The 27,421-nt window shown below is 43.1% G+C and overlaps 1 protein-coding gene across 1 annotated transcript in view; it reads right to left on the bottom strand.

Annotated features, from left to right (window-relative positions):
* ATXN10 (ataxin 10) overlaps positions 1-27,421 on the bottom strand; it is a 140,689-nt gene that overhangs the window by 75,800 nt on the left and 37,468 nt on the right. The window contains 5 exon segments of the mRNA NM_001077051.2: positions 1,844-1,952; positions 9,586-9,751; positions 18,380-18,460; positions 21,174-21,332; positions 23,939-24,035. Coding sequence (NP_001070519.1) covers positions 1,844-1,952; positions 9,586-9,751; positions 18,380-18,460; positions 21,174-21,332; positions 23,939-24,035 — 612 coding nt within the window.

The following is a 27,421-nucleotide window of genomic DNA, read 5'->3' as shown; positions in this document are numbered from 1 at the left end:
GGACTTATTTCCTTTAGGATTGACTGGCTGGATCTCCTTGCAGTCCAAGGGACTCTTAAGAATCCCTTATTTTGTACTAGATTCTCATAAATAAATATAATGTATTTTAATGGATTAATATAAAATACAGGTATAGTATTCTTGCCTGGAGAATCCCATGGACAAAGGATCCTGGCAAGCTATAGTCCATGGGGTCGCAGAGTCAGACAAGACTGAAGGGAATTAGCACACATGCACACACAGAATACTGAAAGCTTTCATCAAAGTAATGCTTAGAAGGCTCTTCAGCGTTTGCCTTGGAATTTACCATAACGCTGACTTGGGGGGTGATAAGCCAAAATGATTATCCCGACCTGGACTTTCTATTTATCCACACAGAAAAGTCAGCTAAAAATTTTCTTCCATCTTTCCTAGTACAAGGTTTCCAAATCCAACTTCTTTATGAAGGCACTCATGTGATAACTACAGTCACTGAAGTGCAAACTGCAGTGCGTGCTAAGTCACTTCAGTCGTGTCCAACTCAGCCACCCCAGGCTCCTCTGTCCATGGGATTTCCCAGGCAAGAATACTGGGGTGGGTTGCCATTTCTCCCTCCAGGGGATCTTCCCGACCCAGGGACTGAACCTACGTCTCCTGCGTTGTAGGCAGATTCTTTACCATTTAAGCCACCATGGATGCCCCCAAGCTTCAGTACCTATCTGCAACAAGCCATATGATAGAAATCAAGAAGCATGCTGATATTTTTTTCCCATTGTTCAGATGATCAGAAGGCAGCAAAAGTTCTCTGTTAATCTATTGTGGGCACACTCAGAAGAGACACCTTGATACTATTATACTCTATGACATGCTTATAGGCGGTCTGTAAAGTAGACAATCTTCCAGAGGTTTTATAAACTGTTTCCACATTATCTCATTTACCGCTCTCAATGAAGTCATTAAAGGCAGGTCACTTTCCTGACTTTAAAATGAAGAAACCAGTTTCAGAGACATTGGGCTGGCAGTTGGGCTGACAACCCACGTTTGCTCAGGCTCCAAATGCATGCTTTTCCCGCAATAATTCAGTTTCTCAGTTTTGTGATGTCTTATTTTAACTACCACTGAAAGCACTGCATTCAAAATAAAACGCTGATATGAGATTCTAAACATCTTCTAAAGTTCACTGCTAACTCTTCTACCCATCTAGACGCCAATTTATCTTTCTTGGAAGATGGGTCTCCAGAATAAGTTTACTGTCTTAATAAAGGAAAAAAAAAGCCAACAGTGAACAGCAACCACAAGCATGGCTAACCACAAGCAACAGGTTGTAAGTGAACTTACTACTTATTACTTACAAAATAACTGAACTTATTTCGCACAGCTTTTTAGCAAAGATGGTAATATTTCAAACAATAGCTTCCCGTTTAAAACAATTTCCTTTAAGAAGGGAATACATAATTACTATGGGTAAGGCAATGTCTTCAAGTTCCCTGAGTGAAGCTGGGAAAGTTCACTAACAAGACTGGAGAAACGACAGTAGCGTGAAATCACCGTCGTCCCTGAGGCCCGTCTCCCCATGGCCCTCCCACCCGCCACCGCCGTCACAAGCGCTACCGATGGGCCACCACTCTGGGCGCCCGCGTAAGAGGACGAGGGTCCCCACCCACTGAGCAGGCGATAAACGGCGTAAGGGGCAAAAGCTGCTGCCGGAACACGACGAGTCCTTTCAAGAAGAAATATTCCAGAAAATCTTAAAAGAAGACCAATACACTCAACATTAAGGACCTGTGTTTAAACTTTATACTATAGTATGACAAGTCAAAGATTTTTTGATTCAAAAGAACACTATGTGTGATATTTCACTCACCAATCACTCTCTCCAACAAGCCAGGAAAAACCTGCAGATAGCCGAGCAGGTCAGTATTAGCGGTCATTTCACAAAGGACATCAAGAAGTCTAATTGTAGCCAGTGCCTCCTAAAAAGAAAAGAAAACATGACTTTCAAGACAAGCTAAGTGATGTGACTGTCACAAATAACTGTAGGAGAAGAAAATGTTACAAAAAACAGTCAAGAGACACTGCTTGTGACACATCTAAAGAGACAACCAGAATGATCGAGAACAAAACAGAAGTACTAAATACCTACAGGAATCATCGTTTTCACTAACAACAGATCTGCCATCAAGAATGTAAGATTGTGTGGCTTCTTAGAACAAAGAGTCAGTAAAGTTCTTATTCAAGCAAAAATACCTTCCAACAGTGGAATAAATGTTCAAAATGACTAGCTACGTACATAACACTTATGCAAATACTTTCTTTTTAAAGAATTCCCAGCAAGCAAGTTCTACTGAGTAACCCATGAAATACAAGAAATCTTGTCCACAGGAATCCTGTGAAATGCTGTGGTTGAAAGAGCTATGACTGCAGGAACCTGGATTCTTTCTGGGTAAACACAAACCTACATGCTACCTTAACAGTTGGAAAAGATAATATTATTTGAAAATGTTCACATAACTATTAAATAATTTGTATCAAATAAACTCCATGATCAAGAAACTACCACTGCACGGCATCAGGTAGTCTAATTTTCAAATGCAACTTTATTATCTCAGATAACATTCTTCAAAAGAAAAAACAAGTTACTTCCTTTTAAAACTTCTAAATGTGTATTTATTATTCTCCAATTAGTAGAGTATATTTTAATATAGTATTCTGAAATCTGATATAGCAAGAAACACACATTTTTGATATCTTTAACAGCTTTCATGTGCTAGTTCAAAAGTTAGGAGAAAATATCCAGATGCTAAGTCTGTTTAAAAGACTTGAGCAAACCTATCAACTTATTAGCACGGCACTGGCATCCTCTTTTGTTAAATGAGAAGCTGCTGCCAGTATCCTCTTTTATTAAATGAGTAGCTGCCCAGACTGGCATCTTTAGACACCACTTCTCCTTCAAGAAATGGCTGCCTGGCTGTAGGTCAGGACAGAGCACATATGAAGTTGCCCTGGACACCCTGTCATACCAGAGAGCAAGGCAGCTATCAAGAAACTCCTCGGTCATGTCGGAAGAAATCAGAAGCAACTGGAAGAGGCTCCCCTGGTTAGCACAGGAGACCATCAGGAAGAATCACTGCTAAAACTGAAAACAAATCCAACGGTTTGTAAGCCGTGACTTCAAAATGATTAAAAGCAAAACTAAACAACTAATCATCTTTGTACAAATTCAAAAAACCAGCTCTAGAAGGCTATTTAAAGGAGATTTAAGACACAGCAACAAATTGTAATGTATGGCTCTTACTTATATCCTGATTCAAAGAAATAAGCTTGAAAAAAAAAATATTAGACAATGGGGAACAGCTGATATTTAAATTTTTTAAGTTTTCGGATGTGTTACTTGTATTTCACTCATGTATTAATATAAAGTCTCCTTATCTTTCAGACACACGTATAAAAGGTTAACTGATGAACTATGTGGGACCCTATGTGGATCTGGGGCATCCAGCGTAAGAATGGGTAGGACTGAGGATGAAACAAGAGCTGTGAGGAACTGGTAAGTTCTGGACCTGGGTGATGGGGTTTAACGACATTTTTTCTCTTAGTCTATGGTTTGATATTTTTCATGATAAAAAGATTCAAAATTAGGGGGTGGGAAGAGATGATCTGAAAGTGTCAACTCCTCATTTCTATATTATTATCTGAAATAAACCCAAAAGAAAATTAATCTATCCTCACCTAACAAATTTCCAACCTTAATCATCAGAATGCTTTCATTAATGAAATGCTTCTAACGAGCATTTGGAAACTAATAATGAAGTAACAGCCAGGAAAAAAAAATTCCCTTAAAAAAAACAATAGAAATAAGTGAGATGCCATTCCAATATTTATAAATATTATAAAACTATGTATATTAAGTCAGGCACTAGTAGGGGGAAAAAAGATGTAGGCAAAGCAAAGGAATACAATTTTGAAATGAGTAAAAGAAAAAACAGATTGTCTGCTAGATCGTCTGGGTTCACTACCATTCGGTGTCTCTGAGCTATTTTACAACACTGTCAGTTGCAGAAAACTGACAATAATGCCAAGTCTTCTTGTCTACAGAAACGCAGATTACTTCTGCCTGGCTGGAATGCAATTAATCACTGCCTTGTTCATTGACCAGTTTCTGCATCTCTTTGTAAGTTCATTTCAGCATTCCTTTATCACACATAAACACGTGGCTCTGAATTCTTTAACAGTGGTTAGTAGCTTACCGGTTTCCACTGTAAAAGGTCAGAAATACAGAAATGGATGCAAAAGCACATTAAAAATTTAACATGATTTGGGTGGCATTAAAATTAGTAGAAAGGATGAGATTATTCAACAAATGGTACTGATACTGTAATTATCAGATAACATTTAGGGAATATTAGCTAGGTACCAATCAGTATACCAAGTGCTTATATGAAAATACAACTCATTTTACAGGTAAAGAAACTGGGGCACAGAGAAGATAGGTAACTTCCAAGATCACACACCAGAAATAGAAGAAATCCAGGTTCAAACCCAGCTGTCTTTTACCAAAGAGTATATAATCTTGGAGAGTTACAGACACAAGCAACTCGTTTGAATCTACGCTGCACTTCTTACAAAGAAATAAACCTTCAGATCAGATCAGATCAGTCGCTCAGTCGTGTCCGACTCTGCGACCCCATGAATCGCAGCACGCCAGGCCTCCCTGTCCATCACCAACTCCCAGAGTTCACCCAGACTCACGTCCATCGAGTCAGTGATGCCATCCAGACAGCTCATCCTCTGTCGTCCCCTTCTCCTCTTGCCCCCAATCCCTCCCAGCATCAGAGTCTTTTCCAATGAGTCAACTCTTCGCATGAAGTGGCCAAATTACTGGAGTTTCAGCTTTAGCATCATTCCTTCCAAAGAAATTCCAGGGCTGATCTCCTTCAGAATGGACTGGTTGGATCTCCTTGCATTCCAAGGGACTCTCACAAGAGTCTTCTCCAACACCACAGTTCAAAAGCATCAATTCTTCGGCTCAGCCTTCTTCACAGACCAACTCTCACATCCATACATGACCAAAGGAAAATCATAGCCTTGACTAGATGAACCTTTGTTGGCAAAATAATGTCTCTGCTTTTGAATATGCTATCTAGGTTGATCATAACTTTCCTTCCAAGGAGTAAGCGTCTTTTAATTTCATGGCTGCAGTCACCATCTGTTAGGTTAAGTAAATATGTGAACAGTGCACCGAAAGAACTAGAGTATACAGGTGTCTATTCCCACAATCTAAGTGAGGGTGATGTCACTAAACCTGTAAAGAAATTCAGAAGTCATAAGGGTAAAACTGATAAACCTAAGTGAATTAAAACAAACTCCCAAAAGGCTAAGACTACCATAAATAAATTCAAACAAAAATTAACTATGGGCCATAAAAGTTTCTTCTATTAGTGACAAAACATTTAACTTTCTGAAAACGCTCATTTAAAAAAGTATCTTAAAAGGTAACCTGATGTGAAAAAGAAACTGGAAAGAAGAGAGAAATGACACTTGGATCAGTGAGAGGGTGCAGACACACTCCTGCGCACTTAGGTGTGCTGTTTAGAAATGACTCTTACAAATTTTAAATAAGCACATGTTCTGTGACTCAGCAATTCAATTACCAGGAATTTATAATCCCACATCAACTTGCCCAAAACGGCAAAGGTATTTTTATAAGGATTTTTCACTGTTGTAATATTTATAAAGGTTTAAAAAAAAAATGCGGAAGCAACTCATATACACATCTATGGGAACAAATAAAAAAAATTCTGATGGCTCTATATAGTGTGATACTATTCAACTATTAAAAAGAAAGAGATGAATACATGTGTCCAAGGGTAAGACATACCAGAGTAAGTGAAAAAAGAAAGTTACAGGACAGAATATATAGTATTGTGTTTTAAAAAGTAACAAAAATACACAGGTGTGTATACACACAATAAAACCTTTGGAAGGGAAAAAGTATATGCTGATAAGTTTATAGAAAATAGATGGGGCCTGGGTGAAAAAGAGCAGTCCTTAACTTTGCTTCACTGCCTCTGGCTTGAATTATTTTTTCTTACAACAAAGGAAATGTTATGTTGTAAGAAAGGTAAGTTTCACTACAACAAGTGACAAGACTGAAACTTAAGATAAAGCAAATCTTAAAAAAATAAGCTTACAGGACTGACAAAAATACACCACATACTGGAAACAAGGAGTACACCAAAATATACCAAAGGACAGAACCTTATACGTTAATATGAGAACCTAGGATTATTTGTATAAAAGAATATATGAATAAAACCTCAGAACGTTAAAGCCATGTAATTATGTAAATTAAAAAATGTGTGCTGTGTGCTTAGTAGCTCAGTCGTGTCCGACTCTTTGTGACCCCATGGCCTGCAGGGCTACAGCCTCCTTTGTCCATAGGGATTCTCCAGGCAAGAATACTGGAGTGGGCTGCCATGCCCTCTTCTCAGGGATCTTCCCAACCCAGGGATCGAACCCAGGTCTCCCTCACTGCAGGCACATTCTTTACCATCTAAGCCACCAGGGAAGCCTAGATGCCACAAAAACATCTATTTTCATTCTGCGTTTTAGGTCACCGCATCGTGAGAACTTTATTGGACATCTTGTCGTCAGAACATCACAGGTGGGTAAATGCAGTGGCTTGAGGCAAACTGACAGTGCAGAGTCAACGGGTAAACACACCCTGCTTTCCAAGGTGTAAGCACTTGGTATAAATACTCCCACCGTGGCTGCTTTGAACTATCAGGAGTTTAACAACCAGCTCACAAATTACTGAATATTTAATAACTGACTCTCAGAAGTTGGTACAGGCCAGCTCCAATACACCACAGGGTTTATGATATATTAAATACTGAGGTACGGGTCTCCTTAAAAACTACTAATGCTCTTTTTAAAAACTTTTAACTTAAAGGATAACATATATATATATTAACATGCACAAGTCACGAGCATATCACTTCAGTTCAGTTGCTCAATCATGTCCGACTCTTTGCAACCCCATGGACTGCAGCAAGCTAGGCTTCCCTGTCCATCACCAACTCCCAGAGCTTTCTCCAACTCTTATCCATCGAGTCAATGATGCCATCCAACCATCTCATCCTCTGTTGTCCCCTTCTCCTCCTGCCTTCAATCTTTTCCAGCATCACTGTCTTTTCCAGCATCAGCTCTTTGCATCAGGTGGCCAAAGTATTGTAGCTTCAGTTTCAGCATCAGTCCTTCCAATGAATATTCAGGACTGATTTCCTTTAGGATGGACTGGTTGGATCTCCTTGCAGTCCAAGGGGACTCTCGAGAGTCTTCTCCAACACCACAGTTCAAAAGCATCCATTCTTCAGTGCTCAGCTTTCTTTACGGTCCAACTCTCACATCCATACACAACTACTGGAAAAACCATAGCCTTGACTAGACGGATCTGTGTAGGCAAAGTAACATCTCTGCTTTTTAATATGCTGTCTAGGTTGGTCATAGCTTTTCTTCCAAGGAGCAAGCAAGCGTCTTTTAATTTCATGGCTGCAGTCACCATCTGCAGTGATTCTGGAGCCCAAGAAAAGAAAGTCTCTCACTGTTTCCCCATCTATTTGCCATGAAGTGATGAGACCGGATGCCATGATCTTCGTTTTTTGAATGTTGAATTTTAGGCCAGCTTTTTCGTTCTCCTCTTTCACAAGAGGCTCTTTAGTTATTCTTTGCTTTCTGTCCTAAGGGTGGCATCATCTGCATATCTGAGGTTATTGCTGTTTCTCCTGGCAATCTTGATTCCAGCTTGTGCTTCATCCAGCCCAGCACTTCGCATGATGTACTCCACATATAAGTTAAATAAGCAGGATGACAACACACAGCCTTGATGTACTCCTTTCCCAGTTTGGAACTAGTTCGTTGTTCCATGTCTGGTTCTAACTGTTGCTTCTTGACCTGCATACAGATTTCTCAGGAGTCAGACAAGGTGGTCTGGTATTCCCATCTCTTGAAGAATTTTCCAGAGTTCCTTTTGATCCATATAGTCAAAGGCTTTAGTGTAGTCAATAAAGCAGAAGTAGATGTTTTTCTGGAATTCTCTTGCTTTTTCTATGATCCAACGCATGCTGGCAATTTGAGTGTATAGATCAATGGATTTTCAAAAAGTGGACTATTTGGGCTTTCCCAAAAAAACTACAATTTTCTAGCTATTAATACGTAATAATTCCTCCCACTGTTAAAGAAAAAAGTATGAAAGATACAGCTTTTCCTAAACATTAGGTAATGTCTTATTATAATATTGATATCATCTATATTGTAAATGTTTGTGCCTTGAAAAAGTTTAAAGCTGTGATGTAACAAGTACTAAGTTTTACTTCATTTTCTGTCTCCTGGAAAATTCATTTTTAAAAGTTCCTTGAAGCATAGCTCACTGCTCCTCCTGCTGGAAACTGGGGCAAATCTTTCTCCAGAAAGGAAAGCAGCCCAAGAGTAAGACTTTGCTCTCTTCTATCACAGACGGAGAGTAAGAAACTGACTTTATCAGCGAGACCCAACACGGCCTGTGTGACACAGCACAGCAAGTCCACAGCGAAGCAGCTTTGAAAAAGGTATTTTCACAAAGAAGGAAATGCACTTGCACGGCAGAAAGGGCAAGTTACTATGGGAGTGAACAGGCGCACAACCCCATACACAGCTCTCAAGGCAATGCTGTGGGTTGGGGTCCACCTGCCCACCTTCCCATCCAGAAACAGCAAATGGACGACAGCACTGATTGTAATAAACAGAAGTAAGGACAACTCAAATGTCCAACTATGACAAAGCCTTTACACTGAACGCTCTACCGGCATTTTACGACATTCATTACGCATGCTTTATTTATGCATTCAGCTGGCATGCGCTAAGTGCCTCCTCTGTGCATGGTTCTAGGAACATTACCATCCAAACCTCTGCCCTCATGCAGCTTTTTCACACTCAGGAGAAGGAAAAACAGGAACTTACAAACAGGCAGCGTAAAATGATCTCTCTATGAACACCTGTGTGTGTGTGTGCAAGCATGCACATATTTGGTGTTGACTGCCTAGAAGATACATTAATTACAGCTTCTTAAGTCATTAACTCAAGATGGTAAGAATAAGGGCACTGCTTTCACTAATCTGTATTTTCATAACTGTTCTAAAATAAGAATACTGTCTCAGCTTGGGCAGCTGTAACAAAATACCAGACAGGGTAGCTCATAAACAACATTTATTTCTCTCAGTTCCGGAAGCTGGAAGTTCAAGATCACGGTGTCAGCCCGGCTGGGTTTGGGAGGGCCCTCTTCAGGGCTGCAGAGGGCCGACTTCTCGCTGTGGCCTTATGTAATGGAAGGGGCACGGACACTTTTTGGGGTATCTTCTACAACCTCATCCGTGAGGCCCTCATGACCCAACTGCCTCCCAAAGGCCCTCCTCCTGCCACCATCACCCTGGGCACCAGGTTCTGACCAGGAACTTCAGAGGAGGTCCAGCCACAAACATTCAGTCCCCAGCAGGTATGTTACTTAAATAATACTTAAAGTTTTTGTCACCAAGGACCTGGCTGAGTCAGAAAACCTCTCTGTTCACTCACCTCATCATCGGTGTGCTGTTCGGAGGTCAGTTTCAGCACAATCTTGCACTGATCCACAAAAGTGCTTGCGATCAACTCAGCATGGCTCAAAAACACAGGGGCGTCATCCTTGGTCAGTGGCTCGTCGCCCACTATTTTGGCAATCATAAGATCCAACAATGTAACCCTGTAAAACAGAGATGTTTACATGAATATGTAATACTGAAACTGTAGAATACTAAAAATATTTACAGAGACCATTTTAAGAGAGTACTTTTATTTTGAAATTCCTAACTTATTTCTAATGTCTACTTAGGGAAAACATATTTTTTGTGAATACAATTCATCAATTACCTATTTTTCAAAATCTTGGTTTCTTTGTTGTGACTAAGCTACAGAAATAAGCATCTTGTTATATCCATTACTTTGAGCTATGAAATAAAATTCCACATTTTAATAATGCTGTCAAGGTAAGTTATACATCACCTACTGTGACAAGGGCAAAGTGAAGTGGGCTAACTTTTATTCACTACTTTCAGTTCAGTTCAGTTCAGTTCAGTCGCTCAGTCGTGTCCGACTCTTTGCGACCCCATGAATCACAGGACGCCAGGCCTCTCTGTCCATCACCAACTCTTGGAGTTTACCCAAACTCATGTCCATCGAGTCGGTGATGCCAACCAGCCATCTCATCCTCTGTTGTCCCCTTCTTCTCCAGCCCCCAATCCCTCCCAGCATCAGGGTCTTTTCCAAAGAGTCAACTCTTCGCATGAGGTGGCCAAATTACTGGAGTTTCAGCTTCAGCATCAGTCCTTCCAATGAACACCCAGGACCAATCTCCTTTAAGATGGACTGGTTGGATCTCCTTGCAGTCCAACGGACTCTCACAAGAGTCTTCTCCAACACCACAGTTCAAAAGCATCAATTCTTTGGCGCTCAGCTTTCTTCATAGTCCAACTCTCACATCCATACATGACCACAGGAAAAACCATAGCCTTGACTAGATGGACCTTTGCTGGCAAAGTAATGTCTCTGCTTTTGAATATGCTATCTAGGTTGGTCATAACTTTCCTTCCAAGGAGTAAACGTATTTTAATTTCATGGCTGCAATCACCATCTGCAGTGATTTTGGAGCCCCCAAAAATAAAGTCTGACACTGTTACCACTGTTTCCCCATCTATTTCCCATGAACTGATGGGACCAGATGCCATGATCTTCGTTTTCTGAGTGTTGAGCTTTAAGCCAACTTTTTCACTCTCCTCTTTCCCTTTCATCAAGAGGCTCTTTAGTTCTTCTTCACTTTCTGCCATGAGGGTGGTGTCAACTGCATATCTGAGGATATTGATATTTCTCCCGGCAATCTTGATTCCAGCTTGTGCTTCTTCCAGCACAGCGTTTCTCATGATGTACTCTGCATAGAAGTTAAATAAGCACGGGAACAATATACAGCCTTGACATACTCCTTTTCCTATTTGGAACCAGTCTGTTGTTCCATGTCCAGTTCTAACTGTTGCTTCCTGACCTGCATACAGGTTTCTCAAGAGGCAGATCAGGTGGTCTGGTATTCCCATCTCTTGAAGAATTTTCCACAGTTTATTGTGATCCACACAGTCAAAGGCTTTGGCATAGTCAATAAAGCAGAAATAGATGCTTATCTGTAACTTTCTTGCTTTTTCGACGATCCAACAGATGTTGGCAATTTGGTCTCTGTTTCCTCTGCCTTTTCTAAAACCAGCTTGAACATCTGGAAGTTCACGGTTCACGTATTGCTGAAGCCTGGCTTGGAGAATTTTAAGCATCACTTTACTAGTGTGTGAAGTGAGTGCAATTGTGTGGTAGTTTGAGCATTCTTTGGCATTGCCTTTCTTTGGGATTGGAATGAAAACTGACCTTTTCTAGTCCTGTGGCCACTGTTGAGTTTTCCAAATTTGCTGGTATATTGAGTGCAGCACTTTCACAGCATCATCTTTCGGGATTTGAAATAGCTCAACTGGAATTCCATCGCCTCCACTAGCTTTGTTCATAGTGATGCTTTCTAAGGCCCACTTGACTTCACATTCCAGGATGTCTGGCTCTATGTCAGTGATCACACCATCGTGATTACCTGGGTCATGAAGATCTTTTTTGTACAGTTCTTCTGTGTATTCTTGCCACCTCTTCATAATATCTTCTGCTTCTATTTTAGGTCCATACAATTTCTGTCCTTTATCGAGCCCATCTTTGCATGAAATGTTCCCTTGGTATCTCTAATTTTCTTGAAGAGATCTCTAGTCTTTCCCATTCTATTGTTTTCCTCTATGTCTTTGCATTGGTCGCTGAGGAAGGCTTTCTTATCTCTCCTTGCTATTCTTTGGAACTCTGCATTCAAAAGGGTATATCTTTTCTTTTCTCCTTTGCTTTTCGCTTCTGTTATTTTCACAGCTGTTTGTAAGGCCTCTTCAGAAAGATCATTAGTCTGTGAAAATCAGCCACAGAGCTTAGCGATTTTCAAAACTCCTAAAACTTCACATTTCTTACAGCAGTTATTAATCCAAAATAAAACAAATAATCCCCTCAACTGAGCACAGAAGAACAATGAATAGTTCAGTATGCATTCAGATACATCTGTTTTCTCTAATTCACATACAATCCTTGAAGACAACAGGGTGCTCTGCCCACAAAGCCAGGCCTCCCACCTTCCCTGAGGAGGACGACCTCCGAGAGGCCAGAGAAGAGGCCACACAGGACGTGTGATTCAAGAGGAACTTGAAGGTCTGCCCAAAAGACATTCCCTGTAAGTTGGGATAATGTGGCAGGCATTACCGGTCTAAGAAGGCATGATCCCTAGCTTTAGGGAATTGAGCACCCAGGGGACGATCACCCAGAACAGGGTGAAGAGGAATGAGGAACAGACAGACAGGTCCTAACTGGGGGCAAGGACCAACACCACGCAGATGCTGAAGGAGGGAGAACCAGATCCTGAAGAGCTGGGTGGGGTCAGGACAGAGGCAGGCCACAGGGCAGTGGTAATCGAGGCGACCCAGGAACCGCAGGAAGGCCCTGGGGTCCCAGGAGCCCTGCTGAGGGGAGCTGCTGGCAGGTGAACGCAGACCTGCTGGCTGCCTCACACAGCAGGCCGAGGCAGTGGTGCTCCCGGGCGTCTCCTCTGCTCAGGAGAGGCGCCTCTCCATTCTATTAGGTGATCCTGAGATGGGAGAGCTAAGAGACAGGAAGGAAGAGATAGGAAGAGCTAAGATTTTGAACGAAACAAATCAGGGGTGAATCTTTAAAATATAAAGATACACACCAAGCTTGAAAAGTACCTGGGAATAAATTATACTTCATTCAATGATCCTCCTTATATTAAGTCATCTAGCAATAAAAACTTTTAAGGGCTCCCGCTGTCGGGAAGTGGGTCTAAAAACTTTACTCTGGAAGATGGGGTCCTCCCACCTGGAGTTCCCACCGAACTCTCTAACTCCCTCTGCTTCTGGCCACCATCCAAATCATCCTTCTTAGGGATTTTCTGGTGGTCCATGGTTAGGACTCCCCGCTTTCACTGCCAAGAGTCTGGGTACAAACCCCGATTGGGGAACTAAGATGCCACAAGCCACGCTGTGCAGCCAAGAAAAACAAAAAACAAACAAACAAAAAGCAAAAAAAAAAAAAAAATCCCATCTTTCTCATAAAATAAAGGAATTACACATAGGACCTAGAACTTGAGTAGGAAAATTTTTTTCAGAGGCATTTATTTTGATTGTGCACTGCATTTGCCAGCCCCATCTCTATGCCAGAAAATGTGTGTGTGTTGGGAAGTACTGCAGAGTCAGGGGAAATGGGACAATGGGGAATGTCTTGTTTCTTGCAGTTGCGGGGGAACCACACTAAACACTTGCTTGAAAACATAAAGGAGCGCGAGTGGTCTAAGAGATCCATTCACCCAGTAGTGGAGGCTGCAAAACCAGAAAGACCCAGCCAGAGGCCAGAGACCGGCGTCCAGAGCCATCACAACACCTCAGTCTCACTTCCTGCAACCCGGCAATCAGCACCGGAGCTGCCTCGGGGCCCTCAGACACAACCCTCAACTCATCCCTTGATCGCTGGCTATCATGAGCTGTCTACTTCTAATTCACTTCTGATAGTTACATACTCTGTCCCCAAAATGATGAGTCCTGCTTCATAAAAAAAAAAAACGATAGCAATGTACATGGGAATGATTTTACGGAAAAAATCTACAGCAAGGTTCATACTTTAACGTTATGCTTCAATTGAGGCAGTCTACAGTCTCAAGAGCTCGTGCTTGCACTGTCCTAAAATGGGTAGGTTATGAGAGGATAAGGGGAAAAAAACGAGAGAGGGAGTTTTATGAGCATTCTGGGGAAGAAATGATATCTTACAATTCTGGAAATAATATATCTGCAATTCAAAGACTGACATCTCCAACAAATTCTCAATTTATATTTGAACTACTCCACCTGTATGATTTGTTGAATGGCATGCCACAAAGGCCAAAACTTTCATTAACCTGGACAACAGGCTAACCAAGATATAGGCTGTTGCTGGATTAATCTCATTAATCCTGTCAAAAATTACATATATGAGAAGCTAGTACATTACAGGGAAAATGATCAATGACTCTGGCATTAGACATACTGAGTTCAAATACCACCTCAGCCACTTTTGTAACCCAGGGCAAACACCTTAACCTTAAAAGTCTCAGATACCTGATGTGAAAAAATGGCAAGAATAAAACTATTTCAGAAGGTTTCTCTGAGGATTAAAGGACAGTGGTTGCATGCTGCCTCCATTCCTAAGAGTGATGCTACCTGGAGGAAAAAGTCAAGCTCACTAGAGTAGCAGTGATAATAGAAATATGCACGCAGAAACACCAATTCACTTTCACTGAGCGATGATTGCATGCCAGCACTGAGAGCTTCATGCAGATTTCAGTTGGTAACCACAACGATTTCATGGGTGCCTACCGTCACTACCCTCATTTTACAGAGGAAACAGGGTTCCAAGAGGTGACTTATCCAAAGCAGAGAGCGACATAACCAGCATAGCTGGCCTCCGCTCTTCTATCCTGTGCTATACAGATTATAACTCTGCAGACAGCTTTGCTGAAGCACCAATACTTTGGTCACGTGATGCGAAGAGCTGACTCACTGGAAAAGACCCTGATGCTGGGGAAGATTGAAGGCAAAAGGAGAAGGGGGTGGCAGAGAATGAGATGGTTCAACAGAATCACTGATTCGTGGACACGAGTTTCACCAACTGGGAGATGGTGCAGGACAGGGAAGCCTGGCGTGCTGTAGTCCATGGGGTCGCAAGAGTCAGACACAACTAAGCAACTGAAAAACAACACAACACAGATATAAACGTGGTAGCTACACAAGCCGGTGTCCAGGAGCAGCTAGTTTAACTCAGTATCACTCCAGTTCACTGGGAAGGGGGACAAGAAAGTTGCATCAACACAGGCACTCATTTCTGCATAATCACACTCTGTGAGTTGATTTTAACCCTGTATCCAAAATATCTTCACCCAGTAATCAGCCCAAATAAACTACCAGGGTGAAGGAGTCAACTCCCCATGACAACCGTAGAACCAGCACAAGAAAGCTTCGCCTCCCGCTTACACACCCACGCCGGGGGCAGAGAGGGGCACCGTTCACCCTCAGGCCCTAGGGACCACGAGCAGGGTCTTAATGAACACCAGGCCTGCTTCACTGACTGAGCCCCCAGTGGTTTTTAATCTAACAGCCCCCAACCCGACTGGATTCTCTAGCTCAGCAGCTTGAGGCCACAGCCTGGGCATTCCTCAGTAGACCTGTTGTGTGTCCCCAACTGAGACACAAGTGCCCCAGAAATCTCCAGTGCAGTCCCTCATCTGAACCCCAGGACATGGAACGTGTCCTATCTTCTCAGGAATGTGTCCTGTCTTCTCAGTTCTCAGCAATGTGCCCTGTCTTCTCAGTTCTCACAGGGCAGCATGGAGCGCCACTCCAGAAGCAAGGGGCGAAGTTAATTTCATCAAACACCCCCGCTGAGAAAACCATGTCTTTTCAGTTCTGTGGGCCTGTCAGCACGGCACTCTGAAGAATCATCCATCATTGCCCAAAACAAGTCACCAGGGGACCCAGCAGCCTCTACTTCTCCACAGAGCTCTGAGCGCTCCTGCAAAGCCCCCATCCCCTCCTCCTGCCACTGAGCAAAGACAAGCCACCAGGCCCAGCAGTTCCCGCAGCGAGCTTCACCCGAACCAGCCGAGCCACGCCAGGCTCCTGGCAGCAAAACGCGTCCTCCTGGAGGATGGGATCATCTGTGGTCCACAGTATCAACAGAGTCGGCATCCTGAAGAGATGCTTCAGTAAGTATTTGGTATCAGTAGAGTTTCTCATTCCAGTAAAGTTCCAGTACTGATTCTGGCAGGTGTTAAGAATAGAGAACTCAAAAGATTCAATCTTTGTCCTTGAAAAATACATATTCCAGCAGAAAAGCAAATAATCATGACAGATGTGCAGGTGAGGATGCAAATAACTTTGCCCAAGCAACTCAGGAGAGCCAAGGGAACACCGGCAGTATCTGCAAAGGCCCACGTGGACATGGAATTTTTCAGTAAACAGGCACCACCACATGACACCATCTGCAGGCGGCTGAATCTGAGGATGTGGAGGACCCTCAGATGCAGAGGCCGGTTGTAAGTTACACTCGGGTTTCCCACTGCACTGCTGGTTGGCACCGCTAAACCCTCGAGTTGCTCAAGTGTCAACCATACTTAAGAGGAATCAAATTCACAGCAACAGAAAGTAGCACAGTGGTTTCCAGGGGCTGGGGGAGGGGTAAATGGGCAGCTGCTTAATGGGTAGACTTCTCTTTTGTTTAATTTTTGGCTGCATCAGGTGTTAGCTGTGTTCTCGGGTTCTTCCTTGCTGCGTGCAGGCCCTCAGGTTGCCCTGCGGCACAAGAGATCTTAGTTCCCCAATCAGGGATCGAACCTGCATCCCCAGCACTGCAAGGCAGATTCTTGAACACCAGGCCCCCAAGGAAGTTCCCAATGGGTACAGTTTCAATGGTACAAGAGGAGACAGTTCTGGAGACTGGCTGTACAACAACGTGACTACACTTAAACTGCCGAACTGCACATTTTTAAAAGGCTACAATGGTAACTTCCGTATTAAGTGCATTTTATCACAGTTTCTAAAGACACTAAAGCCCACGTCTAGTCAAAGGTGGTATGTAAACCAGAGCTGTGACAGGAGTGAACTCTCCACATACTGAAATGGTCGGAGTGAACTCTCCACATACTGAAATGGTCTGGGTGGTCAGGCTTACTGACCAAGGGAAGCAGGAGCGGAGGCGGCGGTGGGGAGAGAGCACTGAGGTTTCCCATCCAGCGAGTGATGTTACAGTAACAAATACACCAGTGAGAAAATCCACTCAGTCACACAAGCTTTCATGCAAAAACTTGTCTAGCACCTATCATGTGCCAAGCACTGGTCAGGAAACACGGACAGCACAGAATAAAAAGGACCAAATCCTGGCCCTCACACTGACAATCCAATGCTACTGTCGCACACTAGCCAGCAAGTGTGTGAGCAACAGAAGTACTTCTCCTTTGCAAGAAAAATGAGGTGACATCTGAGCAAGAAATCTGTACGACGCTGCAAAGCAGGGGCTGCAGTTTCTGTAATAAAAATGGGAAATGTTTGGTCCATCATCTTCACTGGGTTAGGAAATGGATCAGTTAACAAAAGATCATTTGATAGGAACATGTAAATAACAAGCTTGGATACTGAAATACAACGAAACTGTGTGTTCTTGTTTTCGATGTTCCTCACTGCAGAGCAATGTACTAATTTACAGCACTGTTCTTCACATTACTTATTTTACTTCTTTTTCTGCAGGAAAAGTATGCATATGTGGTGGGGGGGTACTGGATTTATAAATATGGCATTTAAATGAATTTTAAAAGCATGAACTTTTCCTTTTTGTTAAAGATATTAAAGAACAAAAAAACACTACTTAACAAGACTACAAAGAAATGCATGAAGATTAACTGTTGGAACCCAAATGCACTGAAAGAATTTCAAAACCACGGCAATTATAAAAATTGTGACTATAATCAAAGATTAACATTTTTTAAGGTTTTTGATCATTAGATCTGTGATTTCTGAATAAGTTTTGTTTTCCTAAGGCAACATTTCCAATCAGGTTAGGAAAAACATACGCTTTGGGGATGGACAGAGTCCTAGATCATTTTACTCGCTCCTCTGATTTTACAGGCCAGGAAACTGAAAGCGAGGTGAAAGACCGGGCCGAGGTCACCCAGACAACAGGGCGCAGGGCCAAGGTGTCACGGTCTCTGGGCTCCGCGGGCACGGCCCCTCCCACTACACGGCAGTGAAGGTCGAAGACACGTATTGATTTTCTTTCATTCTAAAGCACACACTGCAAAACTGCAAATCTACAGAGTGGATCCCGAATCCTGACAACAGGGATGTGAACAAATGAGCACATTCCATCTATAGAGCTCTAATACACAGATGCAGGAATTACTTTTATAAACACGAAGGACAAGCCTAACATTTTGTTCTCAACGTTTTTCGATATGGCTTTACTGAATAATGGCGCCAACCTGGATTCTGCAACGCTCGGTAAATCGCTGCTGTTGTGGCTGAGCTGTAATGTTAACCAACCAATTTAAAACCATTACCGACACAGAAACATGTATTTAGAGATTTTGTGCCAACTAAGAAACCACACAGTTTTTCAGTCATGTGTACAGGATACTCTATATGGAATGCTAAATTCTCAAAACCACACTGGTTTTTGGGGTTACCTTTCTTGATTGCTCATTTTGGCATACATGGCTTTAACCAATTCCGGGCTCTTCAGAAAATGGTCTGTAATAATCAAGAACCTAAGAGAAAAGGAGGAAAGGGTTAGGTTACTAGAAACATAGTAAAACAGACAAGGCCTTATCTACTTTATAGGCATGGTTTACGCATAAAGTACTCCTGTTGAATTTCTGAGTAGCTTCAATTAATCTTCAAATGTTTTAAGAGGGTCACATACTATTTTTCCATTAGCAGTGAAAAGACAATAAAAACCCTCAAAATATTTTTCTCCAATTTTACTTCTAAAAAATTTATCCCAGTGATTCAAATTTATTCAATTCAAGGAAAGGGCCTACCGTACTTTTTACTAATATCTAAGTTACGAAATGAAAAAGTTCACTATAGTTTAAATGATAAAATGAAATTTAGCTACAAGCCCAGGTATAACAAAACACATTAAATTCTTTTAGTCAAAAGTGTAGTGTTAAGATTAATCAGAGAAAAGACATGTCCTACTCTTTCCTGAAACACATGCCGCCAACAGCCACGGATACTGGCTCAACTGTCTACTCCTGAAGCGCTGTCAGCTCGACTGTCTACTCCTGAAGCGCTGTCAGCTCGACTGTCTACTCCTGAAGCCCTGTCAGCTCGACTGTCTACTCCTGAAGCCCTGTCAGCTCGACTATCTACTCCTGAAGCGCTCTCAAGTTACCACAAAACATCATCACTGTCAAGCACCGCATTCATCGAAACTCAGAGATCAACCTGGGGAAGCCCTGAGGCAAAGATTATAAGCATACTTCTTCAAAGTACTACTGTGACAACTAAAAAGATTGAGTAGTACTATTAATTAACTCTGAATCGTATTTACCAGAGTATCTGAAGACTTAAGAACTAAGGAATATACTGCTCATAACCAAGGTTAGTACTAAGCATGACAGTAAAGCATTAACTATGTTGACAAACACAGTTTAATCGCTTCTTAGTAAATAACATGATAAAAGTGTACCTTTTAAGTATGATAGTCAAATGAAACATATTAACTGCCATAACATAGGGTTACTTCATATAAAAGCAAAACTGAAACACATATTCTATTTCTCCTATAACCTTTCAAATAACTGAACAACACTGATATAAAATATTTCTAACAATAATGAATAATATTCAAGATTCTCAATTTTCACATCAACTTTGGTAGGTCATCTAAGTGTGACAATAGAGGTTCAGCCTATCAAACCAGGTATACAAAATTGTGATCCTGAAGTTCATTCATAAACCACCTACTTGGAGCTCAAAACATCTTCCCTCAAAAACTTTCATTCAAAAATGCAATGTTCCAAATACTGTGTGTAAGGGGCTAGGTCCCAGCCCCAACTCCAAACTCTAACAGTGAAGAAAGACACGTGCACAGATAGGTAATCAGAGAAAAATGCCTTCAGTGGAACACACAGACACACATCACAGACTACAGAAACAGCGGAGTTCATCTAACAAGAGGGCTGGGGTGGGGGGCGGGGCGGTGGGGCGGGAGGTGATGGATGGTGCAGGAAAATCAAGAGTTGGCGAACCCCTAGTTGAAGAGGGAAGAAGAGCATTTAAATTAGAGGCGACAAAAAAGGACTTGAAAGGCGACATGAAGGAAAGAAGGGCCGTGTGCTCTTGCTGTTGTTAAGTCACTAGGTCGTGTCCGACTCTGTGACCCATGGGCTGTAGCCCGCCAGGCTCCTCTGCCCATGGAATTCTCCAGGCAACAACACTGGAGTGAGGTGCCATTTCCTCCTCCAGGCAATCTTTCCAAACCAGGCATCAACCCCACGTCTCCTGAGTCACAGGCAGATTCTCTCACCACTGAGCCATCGCGGAAGCCCCATTTTCACCATAGAACTATTTAAAGGATAACAACTGTCACTCATAATTCATCAGTACCAATACAGGCAGAAAAAAGTATTCTGTCTGGACATCCATACAGACAACTGGAATTCTGTGCTACATTACCTTACCGTATATAACACTGAATGTCATAATCCTGGCTGCAAATAATATTATACACACCGAGCAATGGAGATGGAATGCCAGTGGGAGGCAGGTTTTTTCCTGACAACTCAAAAGTGGTCATTTAAATAGTTGTCAATTACCTGTTAAGTTTTTATTATGTTAGCTGCTGGGCCTGTTTTTCTAAATATAACATTACTCTCTGTTCTAGGGTACTGCACAAAGTTACAAGTAAATTCTCAACTTTCACTCAGATTTCATCGCACTGACTTTCTTACCCAATATCTGCTCCAGGGAAGAACCAAAGATAAAGACCTTCATAACCAGAAGAGATCCAATCGTGGTTAACATATTCTAAGTGACAAAATTCAAATTTGTGATTAAATTATTTTACAGAATTACTATTTCTGTAAATGCAAAAATTTTGTGGTAATATTTTATGAGGAAGGTGGGGTCCCACTAATCTGAAACATAAAATGCCACAAAGACATTTTACAGCCTGTAAGTAATACTCCAACTTTATGGAAAAACAGAACAAATTACCTTGGGAGAAGATCAAAAATACACTCCATCCAAAGCAGAAATCCAAGTAGAAAGGGCATTAGAGAAAGACATATTTACTTTACAAACAAAAAGGGCTAAAAATGGGATCCATTCCTAAGGCTTTTCTTGTTTTTTCAACATATGTTTAACTCTAACTTCTTGTTCAATTGTTGTAATTCAAGCTTTTACTCAGAACCTTTACCAGGAAAGTGACACCAACATGTCCTTAAGCAGTCGCGTGTCTACCAGGACACTTACGGCCATTCCGACTCAGGCTGCTTTTGGTGAGCTTCTACAACATCAATCGCAATATTGAGGTTTTCTTCCAGCTCCTTCATTCTTTCAGAATTCAGTGATGTGAACAAAATCATTGACGAGTAGGCAACAATTTTTCTGTCTGGATGATTTAGGCAAGATCTTCCAAATAAAGAAATCAGGATGTTAGCCCAATGATAAAATATGACAACTCATAAATGACAATAATCCAACTAACAAATTCAGTATACACTGACATTTCTAAGGATTTAACGAAGACTCACAACTTTGAAACATTATTTCTGGCAAAAATGGCAAATATAAAATCAGTCACAAAACAAAGTATCTGATATGAAAGCTGCAGTTGACTCAGAAGCAAAAAGCAAGTAACATCTGCTTGAAGAAAAAAATAAAGTGATTACATTTATAGAGCATTTAAACGCTCATTCTTATTAGAAAGAAAAATTAAAAGGCAAAAAAAGATACTTCCAAGACTATAGGCATTTCTTTAACAGTTTGAGGGACAGAATGTGCCAGGGAAAGATGATATATGGAGAACCTGGGAGTCAAAAGCCTCAGGATAACTCCTGGTTCCTCCATTTATCAGCTGTGTGACCTTAAAAGGTCAATGGATTATCAGCTGTCAATTCTATTACGGTCATGCACTATAGCAGGACTTCTTTTCATTTAAACCTCGTAATACTCTTCTGGAGGAGGTATTACCCTTTTTCACAGATGAAGAATGTGTTGACTTTACTTGCCCAAGGGCACAAAGCCAATACCTGCCAAAGCTGAGTTCAAACCTGGTTGTATCTGTCTCACAAACGCATAGAGAGTGAAGTCACATAACTTCTTTCAGTGTTTTTTGACACAAAAATGGAACACGATAGCAAGACCTCCTTGGCTTCTGTGAGCACCAGGTCTGAAACAAATGTACAACCACCAGGTAAACTCCGGCTGCCCTGTTCAGGACCTCTCCTGTGTTCCTATGACACCTGGCCTCCCGAGTCACATCCCTTCTTACACAATGACACGCTTCCAGGATGGGCTTTGGGGAGTAGTGGATATACCTACAGAGAAGGCAATGGCACCCCACTCCAGTGCTCTTGCCTGGAAAACCCCATGGATGGAGGAGCCTGGTGGGCTGCAGTCCATGGGGTCACTAAGACTCGGACACAACTGAGGGACTTCCCTTTCACTTTTCACTTTCATGCGCTGGAGAAGGAAATGGCAACCCACTCCAGTGTTCTTGCCTGGAGAATCCCAGAGACAGGGGAGCCTGGTGGGCTGCAGTCTATGGGGTCACACAGAGTCGGACACGACTGAAACGACTTAGCGGCAGCAGCAGCAGGATATACCTAAGTTACCCTTTCTCCAATCAGCTAATTCAGAACTTGGCAGATATGAGGTGCTCAGACAGTTTTAAAGAACAAATTCTCAAAAGTGAGCGGTGTTTATTTCTATAGCTTGAATTCCACCAACTCTTCCTTCCAACCTAAGCTCAATTATTACTAACCATAAAGATTTTTTGCCTTCAACTCTAGTGACAGGAGTTTGAGAACCAGTTACCAACGCAGTGAGACAGAGAGAGCATGAGATTTACCTCATCCTAACTCTGTACAGATGAGTCCAGAAAACCTACACAATCACAGCACAGAGTTTGGGCAGCTGGTATTTAAAAAGGGTAGGCTTGGACCCCGCGGGCAGCACAGGGCTCCCGCTGCAGCTGCGCCATTCACCAATGGTTAGCATCAGCTCCGCCATTTGTCCAAACGGGGACAGTGCCGCTTGCCCTGCAGGTACACTGCTGCTGTTGTTTAGTCACTAAGTTATGGAGCCTGCCCTCTGTCCATGGGACTCTCCAGGCAAGGATACTGGAGTGGGTTGCCATTTCCTTCTCGAGGGGACCTTCCCCACCCAGGGACCAAATCCGTGTCTCCTGCATTGCGGGCGGATTCTTTACCACTGAGCCACCAGGGAAGCACAGGGGACTTACGTAGGGTGGGAAATGCACAGTAAACACCAGCTCAGGGCCTCTGGACACCAGCTGCTCTGGTGCTTACGCTGTTGCCACCACCAAAGACACACCCTGGTTGCAGCGGACCCCGGATCAGAGGCAGGCCTTCTGCTCCTGGACAGGCCGTTCCCATGGCCATCACCCGCCCACCTTTCATCTCAAGGCTCCGTTTCTTATGCACTAACACAGCTGATCAATGCAAAGTAGTAAATCACCAGAAACAATACCATGAACCAGCTGAGACAAACACACTGATTTCCCAACATCTTACGCTTGTCCGTATCTACCAAAACGCACAGCACTGCACTGAGCACATAAGAAATGCTCAGTTAATAAATATGTGATTCATTCATCACCCATACTTCAATGCTTTATAATTTTTTCTTTTAAATTTTTTCCTTACTAAAACGTGTCCTTAACAGTATTTACATAACCAAAACTTTTATTCACATAAAGTAAAAACTGACCCACAATGAAGAGCACAAATCTTAAGTGTACAGCCCAATAAATTACTAGATATGCACACACCTATGTGACCACCATCCAGACCAAGATACTGAACACTCAACCCAGGGGACGCCCTCACGCCTTCTCCCAGCAACTACTGAACCCGCCACCGCCCGCCAAGAGCAACTACTGCCCTGAGTTCTATTACCAAGGTTAGCTCTTCCTGTTTTGGAACTTCATCTAAGTGGAGTGATATAACTACAACCTTCTCAGAAGTCAGAAAAATTCTTATCAATATACTCACAAGAAGAGCTCTGGGAATGCATGCATCCAGACAACAGACTGGGAGTCTTCATTCCGGGAGGCGATGTTGCCGAGAAACTGCAGGCCACAGCGAAATGCTGAGGGTTGACAAGAGCAAAACAGATTTGTGACGAAGAGAGTCTGAACTCACTAAAATATATCCTGAAGAGAAATATTCCTCATATTATCCAACAATAAGTTTCTGCTAGCTTCTCTCAACTGTGCAGGCCTCTCACCACAGGGAAACTTCAGGCATGACGCTAGTATGAAAACGCCTCACCAAAACAACGCATGCTGCTGCTGTTCAGTCGCCAAGTCGTGCCTGACTCTGCGACCCCACAGACTGTAGCCCGCCAGGCTCCCCTGCCCATGGGATTTCCCAGGCAAGAACACCGGAGTGGGTTGCCACTTCCTTCTCCAGGGGCTCTTCCTGACCCAGGGATCAAATCCAAGTCTCCTTCATTGGCAGGTGGCTTCTTTACGGCTGAGCCACCAGGAGAGCCCTCATCAAAACAATATTCTCATACAAAAGTAACTAACTGTTAAAAAAGACTGTGACTGTAGGCACAGATTTACCTGTAATCACATTCAATATCACCAGAATATGTGTTCCAGTTGAAACAGTTACCCTTAGACTGGATTTAAAACATACATGTAAATACAAAGCTACAGAAGCACTGATGGTCAAAGAACGGTGAAAAGATACACAAGACAAACACTAGCCTATAAAGGTGGTCATACACCACTTAAAATCAGACATAGCGAACTTCAGGGCAAAAAGCATTATTCGAAGGTTTTTTAAAAAGTCATTTCAGAATTTATCAGAAAGGCATAATTTAAATTGGAATCACCTAATAACATGGTCTCAAATATATATAAAAGAAAAATGAACAAAAGTATAGAGCAAAGAGAAAAATTCAGTTAAATTCAGCAATAACAATATATTTTTCCCAGTAAATTATAAAACAAGCAGACAAAACGATCAGCATATTTAGAAGATTTGAGTAAGATTTAATAACAACCTAGTTGACATATTTAGACTATTTCAGCAAATAAAATTGCAGAATTCTGGACAAAACCCAGCATGCTGTCAAGCGCAGGCGAGGACGTGGCGCGGAGGAACCCTGGCTCACTGTGGGTGGGACGAGGCTCACGCAGTCACTTCATCACACAGTCTGGTGGCTGCTTCCAAACCCAAACAAACTCTCAGCACACAACTCGGCAGTCGCACTCCGTGGAATTTACCCAAAGGAAATGCAAATTTATGCCCATACAAAACCCTGCACGTCAATGTTTACAGCAACTTTACTCCTAACTGCCAACACCTGGAAGCAGCCGAGATGTCCCTTCAGTAGGCGAATGGATAAATAAACTGAGGCCCATCCAGACGATGCAGTATTATTCGGCACTAGAAAGAAATGAGCGACCAAGCTATGAAAAGGAACATTAAACACCAAATGAAAAGCCAATCTGAAAAGGCTACATACTGCGTGAGTCCAAGTCTACAACATTCTGGAGAAGGCAGAACTATGGAGACAGTGAGCAGACGAGTGGCCGCCAGGGGTTGGGGGCCAGGAGGGGGTGTGAACAGGCGGAGCACAGAGGATCTTTAGGGCAGTGAAACTTCTCTGTATGATGTTACAATGATGGACACATGTGCTACACATCTGTCCAAATCCACAGAACATATATGTGTATACATGTTATTGCTGTTCAGGCGCTCAGTCGTGTCCAACTCTTTACAAGCCCACGGACTGCAGCCCGCCAGGCTCCTCTGTCCATGGGATTGCCCAGGCAAGAATATTGGAGTGGGCTGCATTTCCTTCTCCAGGAGATCATCAAATCCGCATCTCCTGCTTGGCAGGCAGATTCTTTACCGCTGAGCCACCCGGAAGTCCGTGTGTCTACATACACATACGTATGTAAGAAAAAGCACTCAAGCCCATGGGAAAACCACAAGATTGTACTACACACACACCAGACTGGCAAAAATTTCAGTTAGAGATAACAAAGCGTTCATGAGAACGCAATGCACTGGAAACTACAGGTTCTCTGAAGTCCTTCACACCCGTGAACAAAGCACATTTGAATTATTTTTGCCTGAGAACCAGCCACCAACTGCTTCCTCTTAGCTTCTCGGCCTGCTCTGCAGACATAAAGGCAGGTCTTCAGATGCCTCCTCCCATCAGCTGGCCCAGCCCGCCCTGTGGGGAAGGGAGAGTTCCCCTCTGGTTCTGGGGACATCCTCTGGCCCGGCTTCTCCTGCTTCTCTGGGCTCACCTCCTGCACGAACAGCTTCTCCAGAGACGCGCTCCCGCACAGCAGGACAACCAGCAGTGTCCAGCAGCAGGAGCTTCCTCGAGACACTTCGAAGCCAGCTCCATGTCCTGGAAGCAGCCTGTGGACGATGTCCCCCTGTACCCCAGAGGGTGGGTGTCCAGCAGGTTCCACCAACATCAGCCCTCAGCGACTTCAGCACCACCACGCCCTCCACAAGGAGGCCTGGATCTCAGACCTCAGCAGGAGCGGGGAGCTCCTTCCTGAGACACTCATCTCAGCCCTGGGGCCCTGGACGCTCCTCCTGTGTGCAATTCCTGTATTCTTCGGCATCCTCCTTACTTCTTAGTAGTCAATCCCCCGTTATCTCAAGCCTTTGTTACAGTTAGTAATTCTTCCTTTAAATTTTCCCTTTTCACATTGCAATGCGGCTTCCGTCTCCTGGTTGCACCCCAGCTGGTGCAGAGATGGCGAAAAGGGCCCGGCAGCAGAGAGGAAGGGAAAGGGGAGCAAGAAAAGGTGTTGTCAGGCACAGCCTTGGAAAACACACACAGCTCAGCCCGCCAGTACCGTGTCATCAGACAAAGAAGCCAAACTATCCTTTAACAAAGAAAATTTAATATCTGGCCATTAGTTAAACTAAAAAGGCAACACTGAGGTAACAAGGAGGTTAAGGCTACAGGAAACTACCACTCACCACCCTTAACACTGGAGACCCAAGGGGAAGGGGTGAGGCTCTGAGCACCCAGGAGCCTGGGGGCTCCGCAGAGGGGGCCCAGACCTCCCTGAGCGCGGGGCCTCAGCAAGGGCCAGGCTGGCTGACAGGTGTCTCAGAGGGAAAACCAAAAGGCTCCTGGGGGAAGGGAGCTAGAAAGGGGGCCGTTCGAGGGAGACACGAGTGGGGAGCCGTCGCTCTCCTTCCTGCTGCCTCCACTCAGCCACGAGATCCTCCGCTGGCTGAACCTCACAGAACACGGAGGAGACACGAGTCTGTGGACACCGCTTACCCCAGCAACCCTGAACGGCACAGATGGCTAAGCTCAAAGCTGCGCGACGACAGTCTCGGAACCAGAGCAACGCCCAACACTGGACAATCACTGATGCCACTCGCACTGTGCTTAAGTGCTTTATTTACATAGACTCTTATTTACTATAACTTCCACCATGTGGCAGGGATCGTCATCTCCATTTTATGGGTGAAGACACG

The sequence above is a fragment of the Bos taurus genome, chromosome 5, assembly GCF_002263795.3.
Source record: "Bos taurus isolate L1 Dominette 01449 registration number 42190680 breed Hereford chromosome 5, ARS-UCD2.0, whole genome shotgun sequence".
Taxonomy (NCBI): domain Eukaryota; kingdom Metazoa; phylum Chordata; class Mammalia; order Artiodactyla; family Bovidae; genus Bos; species Bos taurus.
The sequence above is the reverse complement of the archived record's forward strand: the minus strand, read 5'-3'. Positions and strand labels throughout refer to the sequence as shown.